At 44.7% G+C, this 14474-nt stretch overlaps 1 protein-coding gene across 3 annotated transcripts in view; it reads left to right on the forward strand.

Annotated features, from left to right (window-relative positions):
- Positions 1-14474, forward strand: part of si:dkey-12j5.1 (uncharacterized) — a 610757-nt gene that overhangs the window by 206774 nt on the left and 389509 nt on the right. For all 3 annotated transcript variants that reach the window (XM_059972254.1, XM_059972253.1, XM_059972252.1), the window contains exons 6-7: positions 4244-4367; positions 14170-14274. In XM_059972254.1, the coding sequence (XP_059828237.1) occupies positions 4244-4367; positions 14170-14274 (229 nt within the window). The remainder of the gene's footprint in view (positions 1-4243; positions 4368-14169; positions 14275-14474) is intronic.

The raw sequence follows: 14474 nt of genomic DNA on the forward strand, positions 1-14474 counted from the left end.
TTGCCTAAACTAATCTACATATTGTGAGAAATACGATACTGTACTGAATTCTAGATGAACAGATTTCTATATCGCTCATTTTACCTTTTTTTTTAGAGAACCCGTTACCTAGGTTGTCTAAGACATGTAAATATGTTATCTGAAACATCTGCAGTGAACTCCATTTAAGATGCCTTCCCCTTGTTTGAACTCCCCTGTCTCCGCTGTATCTGTTCTCAGGATGAGGGCTTTTCATTCTAGAATGAAGGAGGTGTCTTCATTTTCCAAAGAAAGGGGCTTCCCTTCCTCCACAATACTGCCCTCAACCACATTTCTTCTATTTCATGCATGTCTACTCTTACCCCATCCTCCCGCCACCTTACCAGGAATAGGGTTCCTCTTGTCCTCACCTACTAGCCCACCAGCCTCCGTGTCCAGCACATAATTCTCTGTAACTTCCGCCACTTCCAACGGCATCCCGCCACCAAACACATCTTTCCCTCCACCTCACTTTCTGCTTTCCACAGGGATCGCTTCCTACATGATACCCTTGTCCATTCGTCCCTCCTTACTGATCTCCCTCCTGGCACTTATTCTTGGAAGTGGAACAAGTGCTACACCTGCCCCTATACCTCCTCCCTCTCACTACCATTCAGGGCCCTAAACAGTCCTTCCAGCTGAGGTGACATTTCACCTGTGAGTCTGTTGGGGTCATATACTGTGTCCAGTGCTCCCGATGTGGCCTCCTGTATATCGGTGAGACCCGATGTAGATCGGAAGACCACTTCGCTGAGCACCTATGCTCCGTCCAGCTGAAAAAGTGGGATCTCCCAGTGACCACCCATTTAATTCCAGTTCCCGTTCTGAATTGTCCATCCATGGCCTCCTGCACTGTCGTGATGTGGCCACACTTAGGTTGGAAGAACAAAACCTTATATTCCACTTGGGTAGCCTCCAAACTGATGGCATGAACATTGATTGCTCTAACTTCTGGTAATGCTTCCCCCACCCCTTCACCATTTCCCATCCCCTTCGCCCTTGTCTCCTTGCCCATCCATAGTCTCCCTCTGGTGCTCCTTCCCCCTTTTTCTTTCTTCCCTCCGCCACCTTTTAAATCTACTCCTCAACTTTTTTTTCTCCAGTCCTGCCGAAGGGTTTCGGCGCAAAACGTTGCCTGTAACTTTTCCTAGATGCTGCTTGGCCTGCAGAGTTTCTCTAGGATTTTGTGTGTGTTGCTCCATTTAGGACTGTCAATATTTACTTATGTTCTTGTGCGATTTACCTCTGTTCTTGGTTGGGAGATTAGGTTAGATTAAATTAACTTAATTTGTCATATATACATTAAAACAGACAGTGAGAAGTATCATTTGTATCAATAACCAGATCAGCTGAAGGATATGCTGGGGGCAGCCCACAAGTGTTGTCCTGCACTGGCGTCCTCCACAACTCTGTGTAGGAGGAAACTAGTGAGCACGGGAAGAACGTACAGACAGTGGTGAGATTTGAACCCTGATTGTTGGGGCTGTAAAGTGTTACACAAGCTGCTAGGCTACTGGGCCACACCTCTGGAATACTGAATACAGGTCTGGTCAACCTCTTGAAGGATGGACATACCTGCAATTGGATTAGTGCAGTGATGGTTCACCAGGTTAAAAGCTGGCACTTGCAGATTTACCATGGTGAAAGAAGATAAGGAAACTCATTCGTTAGTGAGAATAAAGGTGATATGCCTGCTGAAACAAAATTTCTAATCTCTCTCGTAGTGGATCACTTCATAGGCTCCAGTGTGGGGCTACTCAATTTTGGACAACTCAAGAGTGGGGTATTGCTTATGCTCTGCCACATCATTAGCATTAGAAAACTTCAGAAGTTAATTCTGGGAAATCTGTGCATTGAGTCCATGCCAAATTATATCTGCAGCAGGAACAGCAAGGACATTCATTGCAATGGAAAGAAGTAAAAATGAAATAAATTACATGTTTTCATTCAATTGAGTTAATTTAAAGTAAGAAGTCTGTGTTTTTGAATGCTGTAGTTTTGTAGTACAGTCTTTTTTAGCATCAAAAATATCAATGTAATCAGAAGAAGCTAACTTTTTGTGAAAGGGAAACCAGGTCTGACATATTAGAAATCTTTGAAGAAGTTGATCCTGCAGTGAATAAATGAGAACCAGTGGATCTAGATTTCCAGAAAACATTCGATAGGATACCATATCAAAGGTTACTAACATCTCATAGTAGGAGGTAACATATAGGCAGAGATAAAATATTGGCTGGGAAACAAGGAACAGAGCTGGAGATAACTGCAAGTTGTGATGAATTGTGTGCTTATAGGGATCAGTGCTGGCATTCACATTTCACATTGTATTTACAGTAAATTACTTGGATGAAGGTACTGGTCGTTAAGTTTACTGATGACAAGAAGGTGTTTAGGAAAGTAGAATGTCAAAATGACATAAGGAGGCCACAAGAAGAAATGGAAATTGGTTATGTGATTGAGCCAAGATCTGGCAAATGAAATGTGACATGAGAAAATGTAACATTATTTATGTTGACATGGCTAAAAAAAAATCATTGTATCCAAACTGTGAAAGAACTAAGATGCAGGGGGATCTGAGAGTCTCATTGTTCCAATTTGCAAAAGACAAGCATGGAGGTATGCAAGTAATTATGAAAAGCAGCAGAAAAGGAAATTGACTTAAAAAGGGGAGGTTTTCTTTCAGTTGTATAGGGTATTCGCAGCATCTGTATTTCGCAGCATTTGTAGCACTGTATAATATTTATTCTCTCATTTTAGGAAGAATACTAATCTGTTCAGAGAAGCTTCATTAGATTAATAGCTCAGCGGGTTGTCTTGTAGGAAAACGTTGAACAGATTGGTCATATCCACCGGAGACTGGAAAAATTAAAATATACTTGAATGAAACAATTTAAACCCTGATGGATTTTCATAAAATGATTGTGGAGGTGATTGTCCTTGCATTAGAGAACCTGCAACTATTGGTCACTGTTTCAAATTTGGCCTACCAGCATTTGAGTCATAGATGAGGTACCATTTTTTTTCTCACAGAAGGCTGTAAAGTTCATTCTTCCAGTGCCAACCATGGCACCCCCTCATCTCATTAATTCTAACCATACATATTTGGAACATGGGAGGAAACCAGAGCACCAAGAGGAAACCCACGTGGTCACAGGGAGAGCGTACAAGCTCCTTATAAAAAGCAGCGGGAATTGAACCCCGTTTGGTTATGGCTGGCATTGTAACAGTGTTACACTAATTGCTATGCTACCATGCCTCAAAAAGAGGCTGTGAATACTTTTGAAGCAAAGGTAGTCATATGATAAGGAAAAGAGAGAAAAGTTATTACAGATAAATGAATGTATAGTTAAGGGTACACAATCCTATTAAATCTCTGCCAGGAAGTATGAACATCTGACTTATGAGAAGGAAGCTTGATGCTGAGTTATAAGTAAAGAAGAAATAAGGAGACATCTTGATAGAAATGGTTTCATCACAATTCAGGATGGACAGGTCCAGTTTGACAGATTACTGAAGTTCTTTAGGATATAACAAATACAGTGTGTAGAGCGGACAGGTGGATGTTGCATACTTGGATTTCTGGAGGTGTTTGATAAAGTGCCCCATTAAAAATAATCCACAAAATAAGGATGCATGGAGTTGGGAGTAGTGATTTGCCGGGATAGAGGATTGGTTAACCAACAGAAGGCAGAGTTGGGATTGATTGGTATTTCTCTGGTTGACAGTCAGTGGTTGGTGGAGTGCCACAGGGGGTGGTGCTGGTCCTGCAACTGTTAATGATGGTATTCATGATTTGGACAAATGAGTGAGTGTAGCATATATAAGTTTGCTGATGACACTACATTGAGTTGAAAAGCTGATTTGCAAAGGTGGTAGAAAATCTGCAGAGATGTATAGGAAGGTTAAGTGAGTGGCCAAGGGTCTGGCTAATGGAAACCAGTGTTGGCAAATGCAAGGTCATCCACTTCGGAAGAAAAAGTAGATGATTAGATTATTATTTAATTGGCAAAAGATTACTACATGCTGTTGTGTGGAGGAGCTTGGGAGTGCTTGTTTATAAATGCAAATACAGATTCTGTTTGGTTAACGTTATATATTTAGTTTGTTATATGCTCATGACTTATGTAATCAGTTGTAATTGTATTATTAACATTGCATTTTAATGAGTAACTGTTGTCAAAATTTTATCTCAATTAAACCAGGTGTACTTTTATTTTGTTCACAGTTCAGAGGAAGATGCTTCAACTAAGTGCCAAGAAGCTTTGGGAAATGCTTTGGCATATGATCCGGAAAACCCTGAAGCCTTGCAATTGATGGCTAGTTATCTTTTCAGTACTGAACAGCAACAGGTATTGGTAGTTTTGTCTGATTTTTAATTTATTTTAATTTAGTCAATAATTTGTCTTTCAGCAGTCCTCTTTTGGAAGAGGACAGCGAGGCTTTGAGAGGAAGTGCGGTGGCGACCATTTTCAAATTGTCCAATTGCGTCTCAGATCGGAGTTCTGAAAGGCGGGACTGCGCAGGCGCGTGAGGAGGCCTGGGAAGGAGGGAAGATATAAATAGAACGTAGCCTTAAGAAGCGGGCAGCTTCGTTTGCGGGCAGCGGAGTGTAGGGCTTGGGCTCAGGGGGCTTAGGCAGAAGAGGGCACAGTAGGCTTATCTTTTAGTTCTTGTTATTTTTCAGTTTTTCGGGAAGTATGAGTGTGAGGGCAGCTTGTTGTTCTCGGTGTCGGATGTGGGAGGTCCTGGAGTCTCCGAGCCTCCCGGACATCCACATCTGCGCCAGGTGCACCGAACTGCAGCTCCTGAGGGACCGAGTTAGGGAACTGGAGCTGCAGCTCGATGACCTTCGCCTGGTCAGGGAGAGTGAGGAGGTGATAGAGAGGAGTTACAGGCAGGTGGTCACTCCGGGACCATGGGAGGCAGATAGGTGGGTCACGGTCAGGAAGGGGAAGAGGCAGGTACTAGAGAGTACCCCAGTGGCTGTACCCCTTGACAATAAGTACTCATGTTTGAGTACTGTTGGGGGGGACAGCCTTACTGGTGGAAGTGACAGTGGCTGGGCCTCCGGCACAGAGGACGGCCCTGTAGCTCAGAAGGGTAGGGATAGAAGAAAGAGGACCATAGTAATAGGGGACTCGATAGTCAGGGGTTCAGACAGGCGGTTCTGTGGAGGTGATCGGGAGTCCCGGATGGTAGTTTGCCTCCCTGGTGCCAGGGTTCGGGACGTTTCTGATCGCGTCCAAGATATCCTGAAGTGGGAGGGTGAGGAGCCAGAGGTCGTGGTACATGTAGGTACCAATGACATAGGTAGGAAAGGGGAAGAGGTCCTGAAACGAGAGTATAGGGAGTTAGGAAGGCAGTTAAGAAGAAGGACCACAAAGGTAGTAATCTCAGGTTTACTGCCTGTGCCACGCGACAGTGAGAGTAGGAATAGAATTAGGTGGAGGATGAATGCGTGGCTGTGGGATTGGAGCAGGGGGCAGGGATTCAAGTTTCTGGATCATTGGGACCTCTTCTGGGGCAGGCGTGACCTGTTCAAGAAGGACGGGTTACACTTGAATCCTGGGGGGACCAATATCCTAGCGGGGAGGTTTGCTAGGGCTACAGGGCAGACTTTAAACTAGTGAGATGGGGGGGCGGGAATCAATTTGAGAAAACAATGGGAGAGGAGGTTAGTTCACCAGTAGAGCAAGTAAATAGACAGTGTGTGAGGGAGGAAAGGCAGGAGAAGGGATGCAATCAGCCCAAAGATGTAGGGGAGAAGAAAGAAAAGGATAATAAATTTGAATGCATTGTTAGGGATGAAAAGAGAGGAGGGGGTGGAGAGTATCGTAAATGTATCTATTTTAATGCTAGGAGCATTGTAAGAAAGGTGGATGAGCTTAAAGCGTGGATTGATACCTGGAATTATGATGTTGTAGCTATCAGTGAAACATGGTTGCAGGAAGGGTGTGATTGGCAACTAAATATTCCTGGATTTAGTTGCTTCAGGTGTGATAGAGTAGGAGGGGCCAGAGGAGGAGGTATTGCATTACTTGTCCGAGAAAATCTTATGGCAGTGCTTTGGAAGGATAGATTAGAGAGCTCCTCTAGGGAGGCTATTTGGGTGGAATTGAGTAATGGGAAAGGTATAGTAACACTGATAGGAGTGTATTATAGGCCAACTAATGGGGAGCGTGAGTTGGAAGAGCAAATGTGTAAAGGGATAACAGATATTTGTAGTAAACACAAGGTGGTGATTGTGGGAGATTTTAATTTTCCACACGTAGACTGGGAAGCTCATTCTGTAAAAGGGCTGGATGGTTTAGAGTTTGTGAAATGTGTGCAGGATGGTTTTTTGCAACAATACATAGAAATACCGACTAGAGATGGGGCAGTGTTTGATCTCCTGTTAGGGAATGCAATAGGTCAGCTGACAGATGTATGTGTTGGGGAGCACATCGGGTCCAGTGATCACAATAGCATTAGCTTCAATATAATTATGGAGAAGGACAGGACAGGATCTAGAGTTGAGATTTTTGATTGGAGAAAGGCTAACTTTGAGGAGATGCGAAGGGATTTAGAGAGAGTGGATTGGGTCAAGTTGTTTTATGGGAAGGATGTAATAGAGAAATGGAGGTCATTTAAGGGTGAAATTATGAGGGTACAGAATCTTTATGTTCCTGTTAGGTTGAAAGGAAAGGTTAAAGGTTTGAAAGTGTAACTCCCTGGGTTGCCTCAGGCTTGCTCAGCTTGTTCTTGTCTAGGGGGAGCAGCCTTCGGCCCCGCCAAACTGGGTAATCAGCTGGTGTGGGTGCTGTGTGATGTCCCCGCCTCGCCCAAAACCAGACAGTACACCATATGCGATTAAATGAGTACAATTTATAAAGGTTACTATAACTAAGTGATTAATAACGATACAGTATATATGAAGAGAAAATTAAAGAAAAGGTGCCAAACTTATCAAAGTCCAAACCACTTCGTGCACAACCGTTGGAGCTCAATTACTGAAGTCTTCTAGCCACCTTTCGATCCCCTCCAAACTCCTCGACTCGCAGCTAAGGACCCTCCGAACTCCTCGACTCTCCAAACAGCTCAGGACCCTCTGAGTGGTCAACCAAGCACATCTAGCTTCATCCCCCCCCCCCCCCCCCCGGAGAATCTCCCGGCCTCGGACCCCCCTTTGGGGTCCGATCCTCGCCCAGCTTAGAGCATTGCATCCTCTCTCTCGACCCCCTTGCGCCGATCTGCCCAAAAGCCCGTCAACAAAAGTTTACAGACTCAGAAGAAAGAACATTAATCCCCATTTGGTTTACAAAGGAATACCATTCTCGTTATCAGTAAATTAGCATTCCTGCTAGTTAACAAAAAAGAAGAAACCCTCTTTACACTCTCCCTCCACCAAATAAAAGTCATGTCCTCATGACTACTAAATAACTCGCCACCTTTCCTGCCAACACACCGTAACCCAAGCACAAACAGTGACATCTCTTCCCCACACAGTAACCCTCACGCCCTGTTCCTCAGGCGCTACTTAGGCCAACTATCTGGGAGTTCCCTAACCCTTCTGAGGCCTCCATACCCCTTCACCTAAACCCTTTAGGCTCGGACACAACTGGGGATACCTTGGGCCCACTACCAACTCCTCTCTCAACCTCTCACTCATGCCCCACACTGCACACAGCTAACCCTCCCCGCTACACCTGACTCAATGGGAGAAGGGCCAAAGGTCTCTTCCTCAATCGAGGGAAAGTTAGCAAAAGTCAGCATCCAGCACATCATCCATCGAATCTGTATTCTTCCTCATTCCTGTGATCGGTAGCTGCTGTTTGATCTTCTCCAAACGGAAACACGTGGCCTGCACTGCTCCCACAGTCTCTTCAGCCTCCTGTTCAGTATTCACTGCACTTCTCTCCAGCTTTTTCTTCCTCATGACTTCTTCCAGATCAACCTTCAGGTTTTGCACTTCATTTGAACTGTCGATGGTCATCTCCAGGTTCCCTTCAAGCTTCCGCTTCTCTCTTCTGAGATTCGTCTGTAATTTCTTCACCTCTGCAAACTCCCCTCTCCGGGTTCTCAGTTTGCTATTACCCTCAGTCAGACAACTTTCTTCATTCTCTCCAACTTGTAAGTCTTCCGAATGGTTCCAGATCACTTTCTCCAGTCTCTCCGTCTTCATTTCAAACTTGATTCCGTAGAGACAGTCACTCACGAGCTGCGACCTTCGCCAGCCCTGGCACGTGTCCCGAAAACACTTTAACTCGGTAGTTCTCAGCTGCTCCTGCAACGACCTCACTTCATATTCTCCTGAGGCAAATCCAAATACCAAGAGATCATCCACATACACCAAAACTCCAAATGCCTCCACATCCCCTATGGTCTTCCACCTGCCCCGCAGGAAGGTTGCAAGGGCTCCAGATATGCCCTGTGGCATCTTTTCGGACCCGAAGACTCCTAGGGAATTTATAACGGCCATCTTCTCCTTGTCGGCCCCACTCATCGGGATCTGGCAACATCCACTCCTCAGATCCAGCACCTTAAACCACTTCACACCACTCAGACAGGCCATCGCCTCTCTGGCCCTCAGGGCCATATTCTGGTCACTGACAGTGCGCCTCTTCAACGCAATATAATCCATACACACGCTGCCTACATCTTCCACGGCTGTCGGGGCCAGTCGCCGCAACCTCTCTCTCTCCGAGGTGTCTTCAGCAGTCAACTCCCCTCCCTTGTGGTATTTCACAGCGTCCACGAAGAGGGTCTCACCCTCAGATACTTCCCCCAGGCCATACCACCACTGGCTCTTGTTTGAATTCGGTATCAGCCCAATGCTGCTACACACGTCCGCACAAGCAGCTCGAAACCCTGGGTGCATCGACAATGCCTCCAAACAGCGCTCACCCACCTCCTCCGGGCAGGCCCCCAAGCGCACCAGCAGGATTTTGGTTCTCTCTAGAACAGAAACGCTGCCAGTCTCAACAGGGTCCGGACACATCAGCATTAACGATTCATGAACCTCAGTCTCCTCCACATTTGCCTCTAAGAACTCCATTTTCACTGACCAACAACCGTCGTCTGGATAATCACCGGCACTGGTACCCCGATTCTCCAGTGTCCTCAATGTTGTCAAGGGTAAATGCTTCCAATAACGGTTATGAAACAAACTGTACAGCAACTTCACCGGCGCCCCGGTGCCGAGGATGACTTTAACTTGACTTCCATCCATCCATAACAACACCTGTGCGCATGGCCCCTCTAAGCCTTCAGGAATAGTGTCTGTTCCTTTCGGGAGTTCCTTGGTACGTTGCTGGGAACGTGCTCCCCCAGAGACCCCAAGCCGTTCTCCCACTGGGCCTCCTCTAAGTTTCCCGACACCTCTCGAATCAACGGAACAACTGATCCCCTTGACAGATCCCCTTGGCACCACAAGCAATTTATCTGCCCCCCTAGGCAAAAAGGGATACCCTAAAAACTTCCCACCAATCTCCTGCCACAGATATAATAAGCCCCCCACCTGCGGCATTTGACTTCCAGTCGAACCACACGCATTTTCCCACACTTTCCCAGAACTGGCAGCGGTCACTTCGAGGTAATTGGGCCTGACAGTTCTAACAAAGTCACCAGCCCACCTACTCAAACTTTCAACCCGTCCCTGTCGCTTTTCCTCAGCCAAGCACTGCCACTCACCCAACAACTGAGAGGTCCGCTCCGCCCACGCCTCCGCCCCTTTAGGGCTGGACATTATTCCAATAACCGGGCGGAGCCCACCACTGCTGAAACATCCCAACCTGTCACTCCTCACTCTCCAAACAGTACGGACAACCCATGGTCCCACCACCATTTCGTCAGCACTAGTCGGAACTCGAACAACGACAATTGCTACCAACAGCAACCACCCCACCCAACACACACACAGCGATAACCAGCAATCGCACACCCACAAAGGCACACCAGCTCTTCGCCGCAGACACAATTTAAAGAGGGTGATCACACAGCTTCCACAGAAATCAACCCCGGACGAGCACCCCACAATGTAACCCCCTGGGTCGCCTCAGGCTCGCTCAGCTCGTTCTTGTCTAGGGGGAGCAGCCTTCGGCCCCGCCAAACTGGGTAATCAGCTGGTGTGGGTGCTGTGTGATGTCCCCACCTCGCCCAAAACCAGACAGTACACCATATGCGATTAAATGAGTACAATTTATAAAGGTTACTATAACTAAGTGATTAATAACGATACAGTATATATGAAGAGAAAATTAAAGAAAAGGCGCCAAACTTATCAAAGTCCAAACCACTTCGTGCACAACCGTTGGAGCTCAATTACTGAAGTCTTCTAGCCACCATTCAATCCCCTCCGAACTCCTCGACTCGCAGCTAAGGACCCTCCGAACTCCTCGACTCGCAGCTAAGGACCCTCCGAACTCCTCGACTCTCCAAACAGCTCAGGATCCTCCGAGTGGTCAACCAAGCACATCTAGCTTCATCCCCCCCCCCCCCCCCCCCGGAGAATCTCCCGGCCTCGGACCCCCCTTTGGGGTCTGATCCTCGCCCAGCTTAGAGCATTGCGTCCTCTCTCTCGACCCCCTCGCGCCGATCTGCCCAAAAGCCCATCAACAAAAGTTTACAGACTCAGAAGAAAGAACATTAATCCCCATTTGGTTTACAAAGGAATACCATTCTCGTTATCAGTAAATTAGCATTCCTGCTAGTTAACAAAAGGAAACCCTTTCCCAACAGTAACAAAGAAAAAAAAGAAACCTCCTTTACAAAAGCACCATGGTTTTCAAGGGATATTAGAAATTTGGTTCGGAAAAAGAGGGATGTCTACAATAGATATAGGCAGCATGGAGTAAAGGAATTGCTTGAGGAATTTAAAGAATGTAAAAGGAATCTTAAGAAAGAGATTAGAAAAGCTAAAAGAAGATATGAGGTTGGTTTGGCAAATAAGGTGAAAGTAAATCTGAAAGGTTTCTACAGTTATATTTAAAGCAAGAGGATAGTGAGGGATAAAATTGGCCCCTTAGAGAATCAGAGTGGTCAGCTACGTGTGGAGCCGAGGGAGATGGGAGAGATTTTGAATGATTTCTTCTCTTCGGTATTCACTAAGGAGAAGGATATTGAATTGTGTAAGGTGTGGGAAACAAGTAAGGAAGTTATGGAACCTATGAAAATTAAAGAGGTGGAAGTACTGGCGCTTTTAAGAAATTTAAAAGTGGATAAATCTCCGGGTCCTGACAGGATATTCCCCTGAACCTTGAGGGAAGTTTGTGTAGAAATAGCAGGAGCTCTGACGGAGATCTTTAAGATGTCATTAGAAATGGGGATTGTGCCGGAGGATTGGCGTATTGCTCATGTGGTTCCATTGTTTAAAAAGGGTTCTAGAAGTAAGCCTAGTAATTATAGACCTGTCAGTTTGACATCAGTAGTGGGTAAATTAATGGAAAGTATTCTTAGAGATAGTATTAATAATTATCTGGATAGACGGGATCTGATTAGGAGTAGCCAGCATGGATTTGTGCGTGGAAGGTCATGTTTGACAAACCTTATTGAATTTTTTGAAGAAGTTACGAGGAATGTTGACGAGGGTAAGGCAGTGGATGTAGTCTATATGGACTTCAGCAAAGCCTTTGACAAAGTTCCACATGGAAGGTTAGTTAAGAAGGTTCAGTCGTTAGGTATTAATGCTGGAGTAATAAAATGGATTCAACAGTGGCTAGATGGGAGATGCCAGAGAGTAGTGGTGGATAATTGTTTATCGGGATGGAGACCAGTGACTAGCGGGGTGCCTCAGGGATCTGTTTTGGGCCCAATGTTGTTTGTAATATACATAAATGATCTGGATGATGGGGTGGTAAATTGGATTAGTAAGTATGCCGATGATACTAAGGTAGGAGGTGTTGTGGATAATGAGGTGGGTTTTCAAAGCTTGCAGGGAGATTTATGCCGGTTAGAAGAATGGGCTGAACGTTGGCAGATGGAGTTTAATGCTGAGAAGTGTGAGGTTCTACATTTTGGCAGGAATAATCCAAATAGAACATACAGGGTAAATGGTAGGGCATTGAGGAATACAGAGGAACAGAGAGATCTAGGAATAACAGTGCATAGTTCCCTGAAGGTGGAGTCTCATGTAGTTAGGGTGGTGAAGAAGGCTTTTGGAACGCTGGCCTTTATAAATCAAAGCATTGGGTACAGAAGTTGGAATGTAATGTTAAAATTGTACAAGGCATTGGTAAGGCCAAATTTAGAATATTGTGTGCAGTTCTGGTCACTGAATTATAGGAAAGATATCAATAAATTAGAGAGAGTGCAGAGACGATTTACTAGGATGTTACCTGGGTTTCAGCACTTAAGTTACAGAGAAAGGTTGAACAAGTTAGGTCTCTATTCATTGGAGCGTAGAAGGTTGAGGGGGAATTTGATCGAGGTATTTAAAATTTTGAGAGGGATAGATAGAGTTGACGTGAATAGGCTGTTTCCATTGAGAGTAGGGGAGATTCAAACGAGCGGACATGATTTGAGAGTTAGGGGGCAGAAGTTTAAGGGAAACACGAGGGGGTATTTCTTTACTCAGAGAGTGATAGCTGTGTGGAATGAGCTTCCTGTAGAAGTAGTAGAGGCCAGTTCAGTTGTGTCATTTAAGTTAAAATTGGATAGGTATATGGACAGGAAAGGATTGGAGGGTTATGGGCTGAGTGCGGGTAGGTGGGACTAGGTGAGATTAAGAGTTCGGCACGGACTAGGAGGGCCGAGATGGCCTGATTCCGTGCTGTGATTGTTATATGGTTATATGGTTACTATATCTTCCTTCTACACAGAATGATAATAGTTTTTCAGATAAATTGCAATGCACTATAAAGTCAGAATCATATGTCACACAAGCAGGCCAGTTGGTCCACCAAGTCTGTGCTGAACTAAAATCCACACTAATGTCATTTTATTCTCAATACACTCCCATTAACTCTCTTTCATTCTATCAGTTCCCTGCACACCAGGGGCAACTTACTGTGGTCATATAAGCCACCAGCCTGTATGTGTTTTGTGTTGTGGGAGAGATGAAATCCATGCATTTGCAGGAAGAACGTGCGTGCATATAGCACCGAATGTCAGGATTGCAAAAATTTATATAAATTATATTAAAACGTGTCACCATTAATGAAACATACTAATATAAAATAAAATTATAAAAATGGCTAAACTGTTAATGAATATCAGCAATTACATTAAAATAAATCAGATCATCACTTTTGGGGCAAATCTGTCCCTCATTTCTTTCATTCTGGAGCAATAACTGAACCCAGAACTGAGCCTCATTTTGGAGTAGGTGGTCAAACGCACCTAAGCTGCAGCTCTGAACTACCAAGCTGCAGTGAGCAGAGTTTAAAAATTGAAGCTGCGCTGAGTAGTGGTGGTTAGATCCAAGGTGGTCCACCCCATGGTCAACCACAAAAAAGTGAACTGTTACTTCTTGAGTCAGCACCTGCAGCTCTCTGGGGTAGTGAATCCCAAGATTCACAGTCCCCTTTCTAAAAAAAAAATCCTCTTCATCAGGAGACCTTAATGGAGATCCTTTTATTCTGAACAATGATACTTGGTTCTAGATTCTCTGGGTAGGAAACACCTTCAGAATATACCCAATGAAATTCCTGAAGTATCTATCCTGTCAAAACCCTCAGAACCTTGCATATTTCTGCAAGATCACCAGTGAGTTGTAAATCATTCTCAAAAGACAATGCTTTCATTTCTGAAATCAATCTAGTAAATCGAACCTGTAGTGCATGCTTTAAATAACTAGCCCACAACTGTATTTAATCACTTGGAAACAGTTTATCAAAGCCCTTTGCAGTTGTAGCATCATTTCACTACTTTGCACTTCATCCCTATTGATAGGAATTTTTTGCAGCAGGAGAAAGTAATTCAGCTCCATAAGACATTCTATCATTTTGCCAGTTCACAGCTGGTTTGTATCAGAATTCTATTCATTTGATTTGGGAATAAATCTCTGTATATGATAGTGAACTTGTGTGGCAGAAACCATGCAGAGAGAATAAGCATAGACAGATGCACAGTTGATATTTTCAGGGTTCTGTATTCTGAATCAGGAATGATTCATTATTGTCATGGCAATTTCCTGGTTGACATGGCACTTTCTAAAACTTTTTTCTGCATTTACAGGAAGGGAAAACATACCTGATGAAAAGCCTTAAACAATGGCTACCCAGTTTTCAGAGAGCAGAGTCAGCAATACCTCACGACAGCAATGATCTAGATCCATTACAGGTACAGTAATTTGATGTAGTTCTGGTATCTTCCCTTGCCTATCCACATTTTTTTTTTGTGTGCCATAGTCTGCTAGAGCCTTGGCGATCACTTTTTTCAAGTGGTTGTCTTGGAGGAAAGATTCTGTGAGTGGTCCCCCCTCCTTTTCACGGCAGTTTTTTTTTAACGAGGCCGAGTTGTGAGCTCAACACTCATCCCGG

This window comes from Hypanus sabinus, chromosome 6 (assembly GCF_030144855.1).
Source record: "Hypanus sabinus isolate sHypSab1 chromosome 6, sHypSab1.hap1, whole genome shotgun sequence".
In the NCBI taxonomy this organism is placed as follows: Eukaryota; Metazoa; Chordata; class Chondrichthyes; order Myliobatiformes; family Dasyatidae; genus Hypanus; species Hypanus sabinus.